This window comes from Periophthalmus magnuspinnatus, chromosome 6 (genome assembly GCF_009829125.3).
Source record: "Periophthalmus magnuspinnatus isolate fPerMag1 chromosome 6, fPerMag1.2.pri, whole genome shotgun sequence".
Classification (NCBI taxonomy): domain Eukaryota; kingdom Metazoa; phylum Chordata; class Actinopteri; order Gobiiformes; family Gobiidae; genus Periophthalmus; species Periophthalmus magnuspinnatus.
In genome coordinates, this window is record NC_047131.1 from 13,301,804 (window position 1) to 13,316,062 (window position 14,259).

General features: G+C 39.7%; 1 protein-coding gene across 1 annotated transcript in view; it reads left to right on the top strand.

Moving 5' to 3' along the window:
* Nucleotides 1–14,259, top strand: part of ptprq (protein tyrosine phosphatase receptor type Q) — a 70,053-nt gene that overhangs the window by 42,469 nt on the left and 13,325 nt on the right. The window contains exons 40-51 of the mRNA XM_055222575.1: nucleotides 991–1,142; nucleotides 1,376–1,517; nucleotides 2,250–2,525; nucleotides 5,054–5,404; nucleotides 6,679–6,788; nucleotides 7,693–7,879; nucleotides 8,522–8,760; nucleotides 9,898–9,967; nucleotides 10,132–10,290; nucleotides 11,281–11,563; nucleotides 13,328–13,401; nucleotides 13,476–13,575. Of these exons, the coding sequence (XP_055078550.1) occupies nucleotides 991–1,142; nucleotides 1,376–1,517; nucleotides 2,250–2,525; nucleotides 5,054–5,404; nucleotides 6,679–6,788; nucleotides 7,693–7,879; nucleotides 8,522–8,760; nucleotides 9,898–9,967; nucleotides 10,132–10,290; nucleotides 11,281–11,563; nucleotides 13,328–13,401; nucleotides 13,476–13,575 (2,143 nt within the window). The remainder of the gene's footprint in view (nucleotides 1–990; nucleotides 1,143–1,375; nucleotides 1,518–2,249; nucleotides 2,526–5,053; nucleotides 5,405–6,678; nucleotides 6,789–7,692; nucleotides 7,880–8,521; nucleotides 8,761–9,897; nucleotides 9,968–10,131; nucleotides 10,291–11,280; nucleotides 11,564–13,327; nucleotides 13,402–13,475; nucleotides 13,576–14,259) is intronic.

Sequence of the window (14,259 nt, forward strand, 5' to 3'; positions counted from 1 at the left end):
AACTGTTAAGAGATGTCAATTTCCTTGTAGATATACATATCTACTATGTGAAAGTGTTTGTATTTGTAATGATTTTTTAATGAAATACACTGTTATCTACATTTGTCTTCAAATTTATTCATATTTATTTATATTGACTTTTTAAAGCCATCAGCTGTGTGGGCCATTGTGGGGACTAAAATCTGTATACTCACTCAAATCATCGTGATATACCTCCCTTGTCTTAAATGTCCTATATTACACAAAATTGACCCTTAAAATGCTCTGTTCCACCTTGTGATGTCATGAAGTAGCAGTTTTCAAGTTAACAAGCCCTTTTACCTTTTGTTCCAAGGCTGAAATGATCCAAATGATTCTAGTGAAGGTGAATGGAGTTTAAAAACACACTGGAGCACTTCCTGTATTACTAGATGACATCACATGATGGAACAGAGTGTTTTCATTTGAGAGAAGAACTCAGCCTAAATATTCAGGATTTGTGTGTTAAACGTGTGTGAATGAAACAAAACACAGCGACAGGTATGTTTTTGATGAGAAAACAGCATAATAGCATAAGTCATAAAATAGTGTAATGCGCCCTTTAAAGGTGCATTACGAGCTGTGAATATCTTGTATTACCTCTTGATATTAAACCTTTGGTTGTTCATTGATTTTTCTATCTGAAAAATGCATTCAAATTAAAATGATGAATTTCTTACATACTTTATTGATATTTTGGATGTAAGTTCCATTTCAGGGGATTTTGAATATTGTGTATTTCCTTTGAACACTTAGCAAATGAATAAAATGCCCAGGGCTCTATTAAAAAGAAAACAATGTAATATATTTGTAGTATTGTTTCAAACAAATTAAGTAGTTGTAGAGTACATGTTAGGAAACGCTGTATTGAGAACACAGCCCCTACAAGTTACAGAACCACATATACATGTGTGCAATAGAAAAACAACATATTGTTTAATATATTATCTGTGTAATCCTGCTGTCCCCCAGGGCCCATGTCCCCCCCATATAACCTCACCATATACAACCACACAGCGGTGTCAGTGTGGCTGAGCTGGGAGCCTGCTCTGGAGCCCAATGGAGTGGTGACGCACTACGGCTTCAGGATCCGGGAGCTCATCACACAGACGGTCACACTCCAGGTACTGCTAATTTCACAGCCCGAAAGTCCAGAGCCCCCTCTCCAAAAACACACCCCAGCTCGCTGCTAAGTACCCACACACTGTCATATTTACTCCAATTTCACAGACCGCAAAGCACCACAAACATGATATTTACACACTCAAATGCACAGAGTCAAAGCAGTGTCAAAGCAGTGTTATTCCCTCCACTAGATGATGTAACCTGCTCTATCATATTTACTGTTTGTATGTAGAATTCCTCGGGTCCATCCACTATGGAGCATCTCTCCGGGTTCCGGCCCCACAGCTCCTATGAGATAAGTGTGTGCAGCTACACACGAGTGGGCCATGGCAACCAGTTCAGCAGCCCGGTCACCTTCACTACCAACGAGTCAGGTCTGTGCTGTTACACACAAGCTCTAACAATATACATATTACATTAGATACAAGAGACAGTTTTGTATTATCTTAAGATACGTACAAATGTCAGAGAGAGACATTTATGATGTGATTCCACTTCATTGATCCACAAGAGAAATACTTACATAGCAGTTAATTCTTAATTCTTAAGTCATAATTTGACTTTTGAATAACTGTGATAATAACTGAGTTGAATTGTACATGCAATTCTGTTTTTTATGCATCACGGTTTCATTTGCACAGTGCTGAATAGAATTAAAATGAAGGGTTGGGTTTCAGAATGAAAAGTATATTATTATATTAATAATCTATATCTTTTTGGTCAAACATCCTCAAAATGGCACTATAGAAAAGGCAGCTGAAACCCATTAATACAGATGCATAGTGTTAAAGCCATTTAGACCCACTGCCACTAGCCACTGTTACTGTGTGAACGCAAGCAGGGGAAGTGGGTGGTTCCTCTGACTAAACAGGAACTGGGGGATTATGAGGATTTAATTGTTGGTAGTATTATGTGTGAAAACACCTATTATTTAAACCTAACATGATAAAGCTAATGTAAAGTATTCATCCCCAATTGTCATCAAATTCAACCTTGTCTATTCTCTTTCATCTTCTTAAAATGTAAATGTGAGTAACCTTGAGTGCAGAATGCAGACGAGCTCAAGCACCATATGCTTTCTGAAAACCCTATAACGGTGTGTGCAGTGTCTGACACGGTGAAAAACCTCTTGTGCACTGGAGTGAGCTGGGACTCAGTACAGTTATGGTGGGAGCGCCCTGACAACCCCAACGGCCAGATCCTGTTCTATGAGATCACAGTGGAGGTGAATGCAGAGAGGCTCCTCCATCAGGCACACACAGCCAACTACAGCGTCTCTGGCCTGTCCCCAGAGCAAGACTACATTCTAACTGTAGCTGCAGTCAACTCTGCGGGGCCTGGAGATGCAGTCAACTGTACCGCCAGCACGCTGTCCGAGTCAGGTACAGCACGGCATCAGTTAGACTCAGATGTTATTATAGAAATATAGTTTTCTTGTGTCTCATCAGAGTACATGATAATTTCACTGAGGATTGCTGAAAATTAGCTTGTTCAAAATTGTGATTTTGATGCTAAGGAATATACTTGATACTCTACTACAGAATCTGATACCATGATCATAATAAAAACACTGTTTCTTTAGACAATAGAATGTGATTTTCAACATTAAATCATAGTACTTTCTTTTATATTCCCATGTGGCTTTATATCTGTGTAATCCCTCAATCGTCCAGGTACAGTGGGTACGGAAAGTATTCAGAGCCCCTTAAATTTTTCACTCTTTGTTATATTGCAGCCATTTGCTAAAATCATTTAAGTTCACGTTGTTTCCTCATTAATGTACACACAGCACCCTATATTGACAGAGAAACACGAAATTGTTCAAATTTTTTATTAAAAAAGAAAAACTGAAATATCACACAGCCAGAAGTAATCAGACCCCTTTCTGCGACCCTCATATATTTAACTTGAGATGGTTCTACACCTTTATTGGAGTCCAGCCGTGTTTGGTTGTACTTATTGGACTTGATTAGGAAGGCCGCACACCTGTCTATATAAGATCTTACACCTCACAGTGCATGTGAGAGCAAATGAGAATCGTGAGGTCAAAGGAACTGCCTGAAGAGCTCAGAGACAGAGTTGTGGCAAGGCACAGATCTGGCCAAGGTTAAAATTTCTGCTGCACTTAAGGTTCCTAAGAGCACAGTGGCCTTCATAATTCTTAAACGGAAGATGTTTGGGGCGACCAGAACCCTTCCTAGAGCTGGCCGTCCGGCCAAACTGAGCAATCAGGGGAGAAGAGCCTTGGTGAGAGAGGTAAAGAAGAACCCAAAGATCACTGTGGCTGAGCTCCAGAGATGCAGTCGGGAGATGGGAGATAGTTCTAGAAAGTCAACCATCACTGCAGCCCTCCACCAGTTGGGGCTTTATGGCAGAGTGGCCCTACGGAAGCCTCTTCTCAGTGCACACATGAAAGCCTGCATGGAGTTTGCTAAAAAAACACCTGAAGGACTCCGAGATGGTGAGCACTAAGATTCTCTGGTCTGATGAGACCAAGATAGACCTTTTTGGCCTTAATTCTAACTGATATTTGTGGAGAAAACCAGGCACTGCTCACCACCTGTCCAATACAGTCCCAACAGTGAAGCATGGTGGTGGCAGCATCATACTGTGCGGGTGCTTTTCAGCTATAGGGACAGGATGATTGGTTACAATTGAAGGAAAGATGGATGCAGCCAAATACAGGTATATCCTGGACAAAAACCTTCTCCAGAGTGTTCAGGACCTCAGACTGGGCCGAAGGTTCACCTTCCAACAAGACAATGGCCCTAAGCACACAGCTAAAATAACAGTGGGTCAGGACAACTCTGTGACTGTTCTTGAATGGCCCAGCTGGAGCCCTGACTTAAACCCAATTGAACATCTCCTGAGAGACCTGAAAATGGCTGTCCGCCAACATTCACCATCTAACATGACAGAACTGGAGAGGATCTGCAAGGAGGAATGGTAGAGGATCCCCGAATCCTGATGTGAAAAACTTGTTGCATCATTCCCAAAAAGACTAATTAGCTGTATTAGCTTCTATTAAATACTGAGCAAAGGGTCTAAATACTACTGAATACTTAAGACCGTGTGATATTTCAGTTTTTCTTTTTTAATAATTTTGCAAAAATGTTTACAATTTTGTGTTTTTCTGTCAATATGGGGTGCTGTGTGTACATTAATGAGGAAAAAATGATCTTAAATGATTTTAGTAAATGCTGGAATATAACAAAGAGAGAAAAATGTAAGGGGGTCTGAACACTTTCTGTACCTACTATAGGTTCCATGATAGTCCTTGGGCATATACCAGTCTACGTGGTCTTACATACAGCTCAAGATCATTCTAAAGCTTTTCAGGAAAAGTTCATTTCTGTACTGTGAATGTGATTTTTTTTTTTTTTTTTGTATTGATACCTGTTCAAATGAGTATCTAGTTTCAGTAAGTTTTAGTATGGATTAGTGTCTGATTTTCGATACTTTTGACAACTCTAGTTTAAAGATTCACTATGTAACTTTCTTATGGAGGGTCCACCTACTTGTCTCTATGGAGATACAATTAACTTACAATTTTACAATTAAAAATATCAATAACTGAATAAATGCAAGATAAACAAGTTACTGTTCAAACCAATTACAACTCCATGGAGACAAGTAAGTGCCAGACCCTCCACCAGAAAAGCTACATAGTGTACCTTTTTAATGGTCATGTTAATAGTTAACATGGTTGCAAATGTATTGTACTACTACCTACTACCTTGGTCCTAGCAAAGGACAACTATCGAGGCAGTAGTCCTTGGATAGATATTTTGAGCTAGTCTGTGTATCTTCTTCTTAATAGAAATCCTCTCAGACCTTAGTGCGTACTTTGTGTAATCTACTGTTTTCACTGCGATATTGAAATGTGTTTAATATCCTTATTGCTCCACAGTCCCAGCTGCCCCTCTCAGCCTCATCATCTCGGGGGCCACAGCTAACAACATGACTCTGGAGTGGTCCCCTCCACTCACTGTCCCCGGCTTGCTCAGGCAGTACCAAATAATTGCACAGCTGCTGTCCCGTGTTTGTGAATCGTCCCCTGCTATTATAGATCACATTCAGGACTGTGTCGACGACAGTTTCGTGTTGTCCCTTAATGTGACCAATGGCACCACAGACAAGTCCAGCTTCACAGTGCAGGCCCTGTCTAAATACAGATCCTACCGCTTCAGAGTGGCTGCGGTCACTAGTGCCGGAGTGGGAGAATACACTGCCTGGGTGTATGGCCGTACCCTGGCAGGAGGTAAAGTTTGATCTATTACTATTTCACAACATATGACAGATCACCTTTAAGAAGCAGTATATTTCAAAAACTTTAAGAGCCTGTACCTGATTTGAATTTATTCTTGTCAAGATAAATGATAAATTAATTAGTAAAAACTGCTGAATAACAAAACATCAAGATCGCAAAATATAATCTATTAATTTCACATAGCATTTTCCCTGGTATAATAACTAATACAGAAGCTACTGACAGGGCCACCTTTTTTTGTTCAATCAGGCTCCCAACTGTCTGACACTATCACAGACACTTGATTCTCTGTCAAATAGCAGGCAGAGATGGAAGAACTGGAAGGAAACATCTGCCTGCCTATCCCAGACACCTCATTCTCTGACATGTGCATTTTCAACAGTGGCAGAAAGGACTAAGTGGGTGGGGCCAAAAGTTCAAAGTAAAACAGGTTCTTGATTCATGGTTTGAAATCAGGTAGAGACCCTTTAAGTGCCAAAGGATGAGAAATTAAGTGTTAATAAATGCAATTTTTTTTTCAGAATTATGAATGTTTTATGTAGTGCCCCCACGAGAGCCTCAGGACAAAATTACTATTACAAACTATTTTTTAACGCATACTTGGTTTGGTTTCTATACTATTGAAAGAGAAACTAACCATCATTACTGTCCTCTGTTGTTTGTTGATTTCCTCTTTTCATGTAAAATTCTGAGCAAACTTACATATAAAAGACATATACACCGCCTGGCCAAAAAAAAGTCACACACTCAAATTTTTCATTGGGCCGCCTTTAGCTTTGATTACATCACACATTCGCTGTGGCATTCTTTTGATAAACTTCTGCAATGTCACAAGATTTATTTACATCCAGTGTTGCATACATTTTTCACCAAGATCTTGCATTGATGATAATAGAGCCTGACTGTTGTGCAAAGCCTTCTCCAGCACATCCCAAAGATTCTCCATGGGGTTGAGGTCTGGACTCTGTGGTGGACAATCCATGTGTGAAAATGATGTCTCATGCTCCTGAATCACCACTTTATTATTATTTTTTTTTAATTTATTTTTATTTATCTTATAGTTGTAACGCCACTGTTTACTTGCCCAGACTTTGTTGCTATTGTCTAGGTTAGAAACTATTTGAAATGAATATGTTAACTTGTTAGTATTATGTCCACTTAAGTATTTTGTTTTCATAATCTATAAATATTAATATTGTTGGAGATATTATTTGTACTGACAGCCCTTTAATACTAATCGAAAGACCATATTACATAATCTACAGATCCTGACGCTCCCCCTCGTGACCTCAGAGTAACCGCCACCGCCAACAGTCTGCACGTGATGTGGGAAGAGCCGGCTGTTCTCTCTGGTCCCACCAAATATCTCATTCGGGTTGGTTTACTTGTTTTCCTGTACATACCAATATAAATGTATACAGATATAACCTGAGGGGGGTAGTACTCATTTATATTTACTTGAGTAACTTTTTAAAGAAATTGTATTTTTCAAAGTCATTTTCTAGCAGCATACATTTACTCCCACTTGAGCAACATTTTTAATGAAGTAACAGTACTCTTACTTGAGTAAAAGTTGTGGGTCCGCTTCCCACTGTGACTAAGTCTAGAAATGACAAAAGCTTTATGATGACAATACGAAATGATTTGAACATTGGTGTTTCCTGCCCCACCTCTTCAGATATGATTTAGTTTGTCTCGTTTTTGTGTCCATCCTTTGAAAATACCATGATCAAATATTTTGTCCTTTCAATAAGTCTACATTAACTGAACATAATAAATGAGATGTTTTGGCCAAACAGTTACTCTTTCAGTTACTCTTACTTGAGTAAGAGTAACTGAAAGCCACCGTGCTGCCTGCACACAGCCACCGTGCTGCCTGTGTGTAGGCAGCACGGTGGCTGAGTGGCAACACTCATGCCTCACAGCAAGAAGGTTTGGTTCGATCCCCGGGTCACCCAGGCCTTTCTGTGTGGAGATTTGCATGTTTCTCCCCGTGTCTGGATGGGTTTCCTCTGGGTACTCCGGTTTCCCCCATCAACCAAAACCTGAACGCCCTTCGAAACAACTGTTGTTGTGATTTTGGGCGTTACAAAAATAAAATGAATTGAAAATGAATTGAATTAGTACTTTTCCAAATACTTTTTTTACTCTTTCTTGAGTAATTTCTTGGACCATTACATTGTACTTCTGCTTGAGTAATATTATTTTCAAGTACGGTATTATTTCTATTACTTGAGTGCAATGTTTGGCTCTTCTTTGCCCATTTGTTGTTCTTGCAGGTGGAGGGTCCTGGGGTCAACTTGTCCCTGGTGCTGGGTCCCGGAGAGCAAAATAGCCTGCTTGTGTCCAACCTGACGGCTTTCTCCACTTACGATGTGACTGTCATCGCCTTCACTGGAACAGTCCAGTCTGCGGCCACTGATGGAAAGGCTGTTGGTCCTCTTGTGTTTCACACCTTGGAGGAGGGTATGCAAATGTTTGTATATTTAAACATGGGATTTGTAGTTTTTGATGGTTTCTTGTGTGATGAATTATTTTTCAGTTTCACAGTACTTTAGAAACCTTTAGAAGACATAGGAGACATTTAATATGTTGCATTAATAAGTTCTTTGAAATAGCTTTTTATTTTACATTTAAAGTATAATAGTATGTAACTTTCTGTAAGTGGAAAGTCAACTGCATGATTCCATGGAAATAGAAACTTAAAACGGTACATTTTCCATGAAGAATGAAGTTTTATTCTTCTTGCATTCATATTGTGAGCCTATAAACTAAGTATGGCCTTAGTTTATAGGCTCAAAATAAGAATGCAGGTTTTTGTATGTTTTGCAATGAAATAAAAACACCCATAATGAAAAAACATTCTTTCTATTCAAGTCTATTTTTTGGCAAAAAGTTACATACTATGACTTTAATTATGTTTTTGATATTATTATGTTGTGAAATGTCCCTTTTTCAGTACTAGCTCAAGCACTAGCCATATGATTTGAAGAAATTGTATAGTTGTAGTTGCTTTTAACAAAATATAGTAAATGCTTCTGAAAATGTAGACTTACCAATATGAAGGCTCTGTAATATACATGATCATACAATCTTATCTGCTTGCAGAGCCCAAGAGCCCTCCAACCAACGTGACAGTAACAGTCATCCCAGATGAGGTGAACCAAGTGATGGTGAGCTTCTCCCCTCCTGAAGAGCCCAATGGGAACATCACAGCCTACTACGTGTACATCTACCAAGGACAGGAGATGGTGAGGAACATCAGCCTCACTGCCATCCAAAGTGAGGAGAACCAGCTAACAGCAGTGATTGACGGCCTGAAGGGAGGACACAATTACACCATTCAGGTACAGACACTACACTGCTGCTATTGGGGCAACAGTTATTCCAGTCAGGATTATTCAGATCATAATATAATCAGAAGTACTAGGCCTGTCATGATAAATATTATTTAGACTTTTTGTTCAATACATGATGGTTGGAACAATCATTTTTCTGTGTCAATATTTATTGTGGGTACTTTTTTGTATTATTATATGCAACCCTAGTGCATATATTGCACTAGGGTTGTCAAAAGTATCAAAAATATAGGATATTATATCCTATATAAGATATTAAAACTAGTATCAAAACTACATACTCATTTAGCAGGTATTGATACACAAAAAGTCACATTTACAGGACAGAAATTATCCTTTCCTGAATAGCTTTAGAACATAGACTAGTATACACCCATGGACCACTATGGAACCTACCTGAACCACTGAAGGATTACACAGATATAAGGCCACATGGGAATATAAAATAAAATACAATGATTTTATGTTGAAAATTACATTTTAGAGTCTAGATTGTGATATTAACTTGGGAAGCCATTGAAGCTAAATTAAGTCAGTTCAAGCTATACTCCAAAAAAGTAAAACTATGTAAAGTGCTCTTTTATCTGGGTGTTTATGTCAAATCAACTTGACTTTCTCAAGTTTGTCATAAATGGTAATCTATTAGACAATGTGAATGAAAGAATTAAGGATTTTACTTTTAATTGGTTGTGTGGTCAGTAATTCTTAATAATTATACAATTTTTATAATACAAACATAATATGTAAACTTCCTTCTGGCTTTGAACAACCTGCTATGTTCTGCCTAGTTTATTTAAATGTTCTTAAGTACACTCTTATAATAAATACTTCCTCAAAAAGCTTGACTTGCCTTGACAAAAATATGTTTTTACTAATAGTTCAGCCAGAGGAAAAATGTCACCAAAAACATTAAACTGGCATTTCCGTGATGAATTACACACAAACGGCGTGTCATCTTAGCCCTAAAGTCATTATGGTGTTATGTGAGGGGAGTGCGTTTTATACTGCAAAGTTACAGGAAATTTTGATCAAAAAGATGGTGACATTTACTTGCTTATACTGAGGTGCTTTGGTAAATGCCAGAACCACTCATGACAGTTTCAAATCCTGTCCGTCTGATTGTAGATCTCAGCGAGGAACGGAGCAGGCAAGAGCCCCCCCAGCCCCCACGTCAAGATAACTACAGCCATCAAAGGTACAATAGTGCTCCTACCGCTTAGGGCACAAGAGACTATAGCAGAGGAAGGAGATGATTAGCACTGTAAAAATGATGTGTAAGCCTTAAGTGCTGTGTGGGTGTATGCTGCAGACTACATAACCTGTCACTCATCTCTGCTCTTTTACATGTGGTCATCCCAGCCCCGGCCAAGCCCACCCAGATACCCCAGGCGATGCTGGGCCACCGAGGGGTTGCCATGGTAACCCACAGGAGTATCGCCATCCACATGCCTGCCTGTTTCTATAGTGACGACAATGGACCAATCGCGAGAATCCAGGTCATCGTGGCCGAGTCAGGGGGTATGACTCTTTTGGAATACATCATTAAAGGAAAAAAAAATTAATCAGACAAATACTGCAATTGCAATTTCATTTGTAGTAAAAAATAAATGAATAAAGTTCAGTTTATAGTGCATATTCTATACTCATTACTCATCGTCACTCAAAGTAATATGATACAAAATGTTTTCTGATGATGTTATAATGCCAAAGATTTGCTCATTACAATTTTGGCCATCACTTTGGCCATCAAACTTGGTTAATAGGTTGGGTTCATGTAACAACACAACATTATAGAATCCCTGTAGTTTAACATTGAGCTGGAGACAGGTCAGAATTATATGGTAGAATTTGATGTTTAACTGTCAGATTGAAGATTTGTTGACCTGGTTAATATCTCTGTAATTAGTTACTAACAACATGAAACTAAAACAAAAAGCTTCAACATCTTAATAAATAAAGAAAAGTTAAATTAGCTACATAGTAGCTTCAAAATTGCCATTATTCCACCCCAAAGATGTTGAAGACTTAAAGCTATGAGATTCATATGGCAAGTTTGTGGACACAACTCCCAAGAAATACTGATAAGATATTTAATTTATGTATTTCTTTCAAAAGCAGTAAATCTAACATAGGCTCTCCGGGCATGTCCCACCGAGAGGCAAACCCAGGCAAGACCCAGGACACGCTAAAGAGACTATATCCCTCAGCTGTCCTGGCAACACCTTGGTGTCCCACCGGACGAGCTGGAGAAAGTGTCTGGGATGAGGGAAGTATGGGAGTTCCTGCTCAGATTGCTGCTCTCGTGAGCCGGCTCTGGATAAGCGGGAAAAAATGGATGGATGGTGTATAGAATGTCGTATTGTCATCTGAAACCCAGCAATTGTCTTTATCACATTCTCCAACATGAATGCAATCTACTAATATTGTTTTTTTTAGCAGTAATGTGAGTTTAGTTAATCACCTGTAAACTTCAAATTCTTATGTAATTCTTCTTTTACATTTCTACAGTAAAAGACACAGAGAACGTGACTAACTGGAGAGCAGCCTTCTCTCGGTCTCCTGCCCCTTACATCACAGACAGGGGCTTTCCCAACCCAACCTGTGAGGACCCAAACCCAGACCCAGACCCTGCCCCTGACCAGAGGATAGGCCAGCACCTTCTGTGGGGGGACAAACCTCCGCTGGTGCTGCCCAACATGACGGGGGTATACGTAATCGGACAGAGGGACGACTGCCTGAATGAGTCGGACACCTACTGTAACGGGCCTCTGAAGCCTAATACAGTTTATGTGTGAGTATTTGAACCATGAAGGAAGAACACGTGTCAGACGTGTTATTCCCACCTGTCTATGGTCTTCATATGGTTCTCATTCAACAGTCTCTGTTTGGAAAAAAATTCTTCCAACGGTTGCTTCCTTACGGTTCTCTTTCAATAGAAATACCTTTAAAGTAAATGTATTCTAAAAAAGATGCTTTACAATTTACTGTATAAAGTTAAAATAAAAACTTAAATGCTCTGTACCTGAAAAACAGAACTAGTTCATTTTAAATGGTTTGCAGTGGTCCTAATTTACCTTATGCATTTCAAACATCCTAATTATTCATGAGAAAAAAAAAAATCCAGAATTTTTTTTAAGTTCTTTAAAAGATTTTTAAAGAATTTATTTGCAAATTATAGTGGAAAATAAGTATTTGGTCAATAACAAAAGTTCATCTCAATACTTATTACTTACTATACTGTTTGTTGGCAATAACAGAGGTCAAATGTTTTCTGTAAGTCTCCACAAGGTTTTCACACACTGTTGCAGGTAGTTTGTCCCATTCCTCCTGCAGATCTCCTCTAGAGCAGTGATGTTTTGGGGCTGTCGCTGGGCAACACGGACTTTCAACTCCCTCCAAAGATTTTCTATGGGGCTGAGATCTGGAGCCTGGCTAGGCCACTCCAGGACCTTGAAATGCTTCTTATGAAGCCACTCCTATGTTGCCCGAGCAGTGTGTTTGGGATCATAGACATGCTGAAAGACCCAGCACGATACATGGCCCCATTCGTTCTTTCCTTTACACGGATCAGTCGTCCTGGTCCTTTTGCAGAAAAACAGCCCCAAAGCATGATGTTTCCACCCCCATGCTTCACAGTAGGTATGGTGTTCTTTGGATGCAACTCAGCATTCTTTCTCCTCCAAACACGACAAGTTGAGTTTTTACCATAAACTTGTATTTTGGTTTCATCTGACCATATGACATCCTTCCAGTCCTCTTCTGGATCATCCAAATGCTCTCTAGCAAACTTTAGAGGGGCCTGGACATGTACTGGCTTAAGCAGGAGGACACGTCTTACAATGCAGGATTTGCGTCCCTGGCGCCATAGTGTTACTGATGTTGGCCTTTGTTACTTTGCTTTGCTACTTTGTCCCAGCTCTCTGCAGGTCATTCACTAGGTCTTCCTGTGTGGTTCTAGGATTTTTGCTCACCGTTCCCGTGATCATTTTGACCCCACGGGGTGAGATCTTGGGATCCCAGATCGAGGGAGATTATCCGTGGTCTTGTATGTCTTCCATTTTCTAATAATTGCTCCCACAGTTGATTTCTTCACACCAAGCTGCTTACTAATTGCAGATTCAGTCTTCGCAGTCTGGTGCAGGTCTACAATTTTGTTTCTGGTGTCCTTTGACAGCTCTTTGGTCTTGGCCATAGTGGAGTTTGGATTCTAACTGTTTGAGGTTGTGGACAGGTGTCTTTTATACTGATAATGAGTTCAAAGAGGTGCCATTAATACAGGTAATGAGTGGAGGACAGAGGAGCCTCTTAAAGAAGAAGTTACAGGTCTGTGAGAGCCAGAAATCTTGCTTGTTTGTAGGTGACCAAATACTTATTTTACTGAGGAATTTACCAATTAATTCATTAAAAATCCTACAATGTGATTTCCTGGATTGACTAGCAGTGACACGGATAAGACAATATGGGGAGGAAATGTATACTTCCTGGTTGAAATAATTAGCTTAATTTCATTTACCTATCTAAAGTAACTGTTTCTGTGTTTTTCTATGGCAACCAGGTTTAAATTCCGAGCCACCAACATCAAGGGCGAGTACACAGACTCAGAATACTCGGAGCACATCAAAACCAATGGTATGATTCTCATTTTGTGCATAATTGCCTCAGCTGTGTATGCGATGTGATTTGTGTTGTGGTGTCTCTTACAGCAAATGGTCTGTTAACCAGAGAAGAGCAGATCATCCTGGGAGTGCTCCTGTCCTTTTTCTTGGCAGTGTTGTTGATAATCATCATCTGCTGCTCTGTCAAGTAAGATGCACTAAGAATCAAATGGTTCATTATCAGGAATCAGAAGCTGCACATATCAATTACACAGAGAGAGTAGCACCTGTGTCATGTGGCTCATCACACTGATTACACCCGCTCCTGGATATGCAGCAGTTAGTTGATTATCTCTCTGACAAATGTTTTTATAACCACTAAAATTCCATGTACATACAAGTAGAACTGACATATTGCCACTTTATATATGTATGTAATAGGCCAACAGTGGCACAGTACGTTTTGGCCAATCAGCACATCACCAGTCACATCATCCTCTTTAAAGGCTGCTCCAATTCCAGAGGTGAAATTTCCATTCATTTTTCTATAGACTTTTCACAAACATGGTATATTAAATTGAGACTAAACACCTAAATGCCCCCCACAACCACATTGCAAATGCTAAACTGGGCAGTACCTGGAGGGCTAAGGAAAAGAGTGAGTAAGGGAGAGGGGCGGGGCCTGGGGCACTAAAGGGGAGGCTGAGGGGGGAGAAGGGGGTAAAAGAACAGTGTGATTGGTCTAACAAGTATCCACACTTCAAACGTCACCCCAGGTGTTTGTAATCACAAATGCCTGGCTGTAATCGGGGCAACTGAGCATGTTGTCACATAGTACAGTTTTTCTGTTTTTGACCAAAAACTTGCAAATGTATTGCCTGGAATCAAGAAC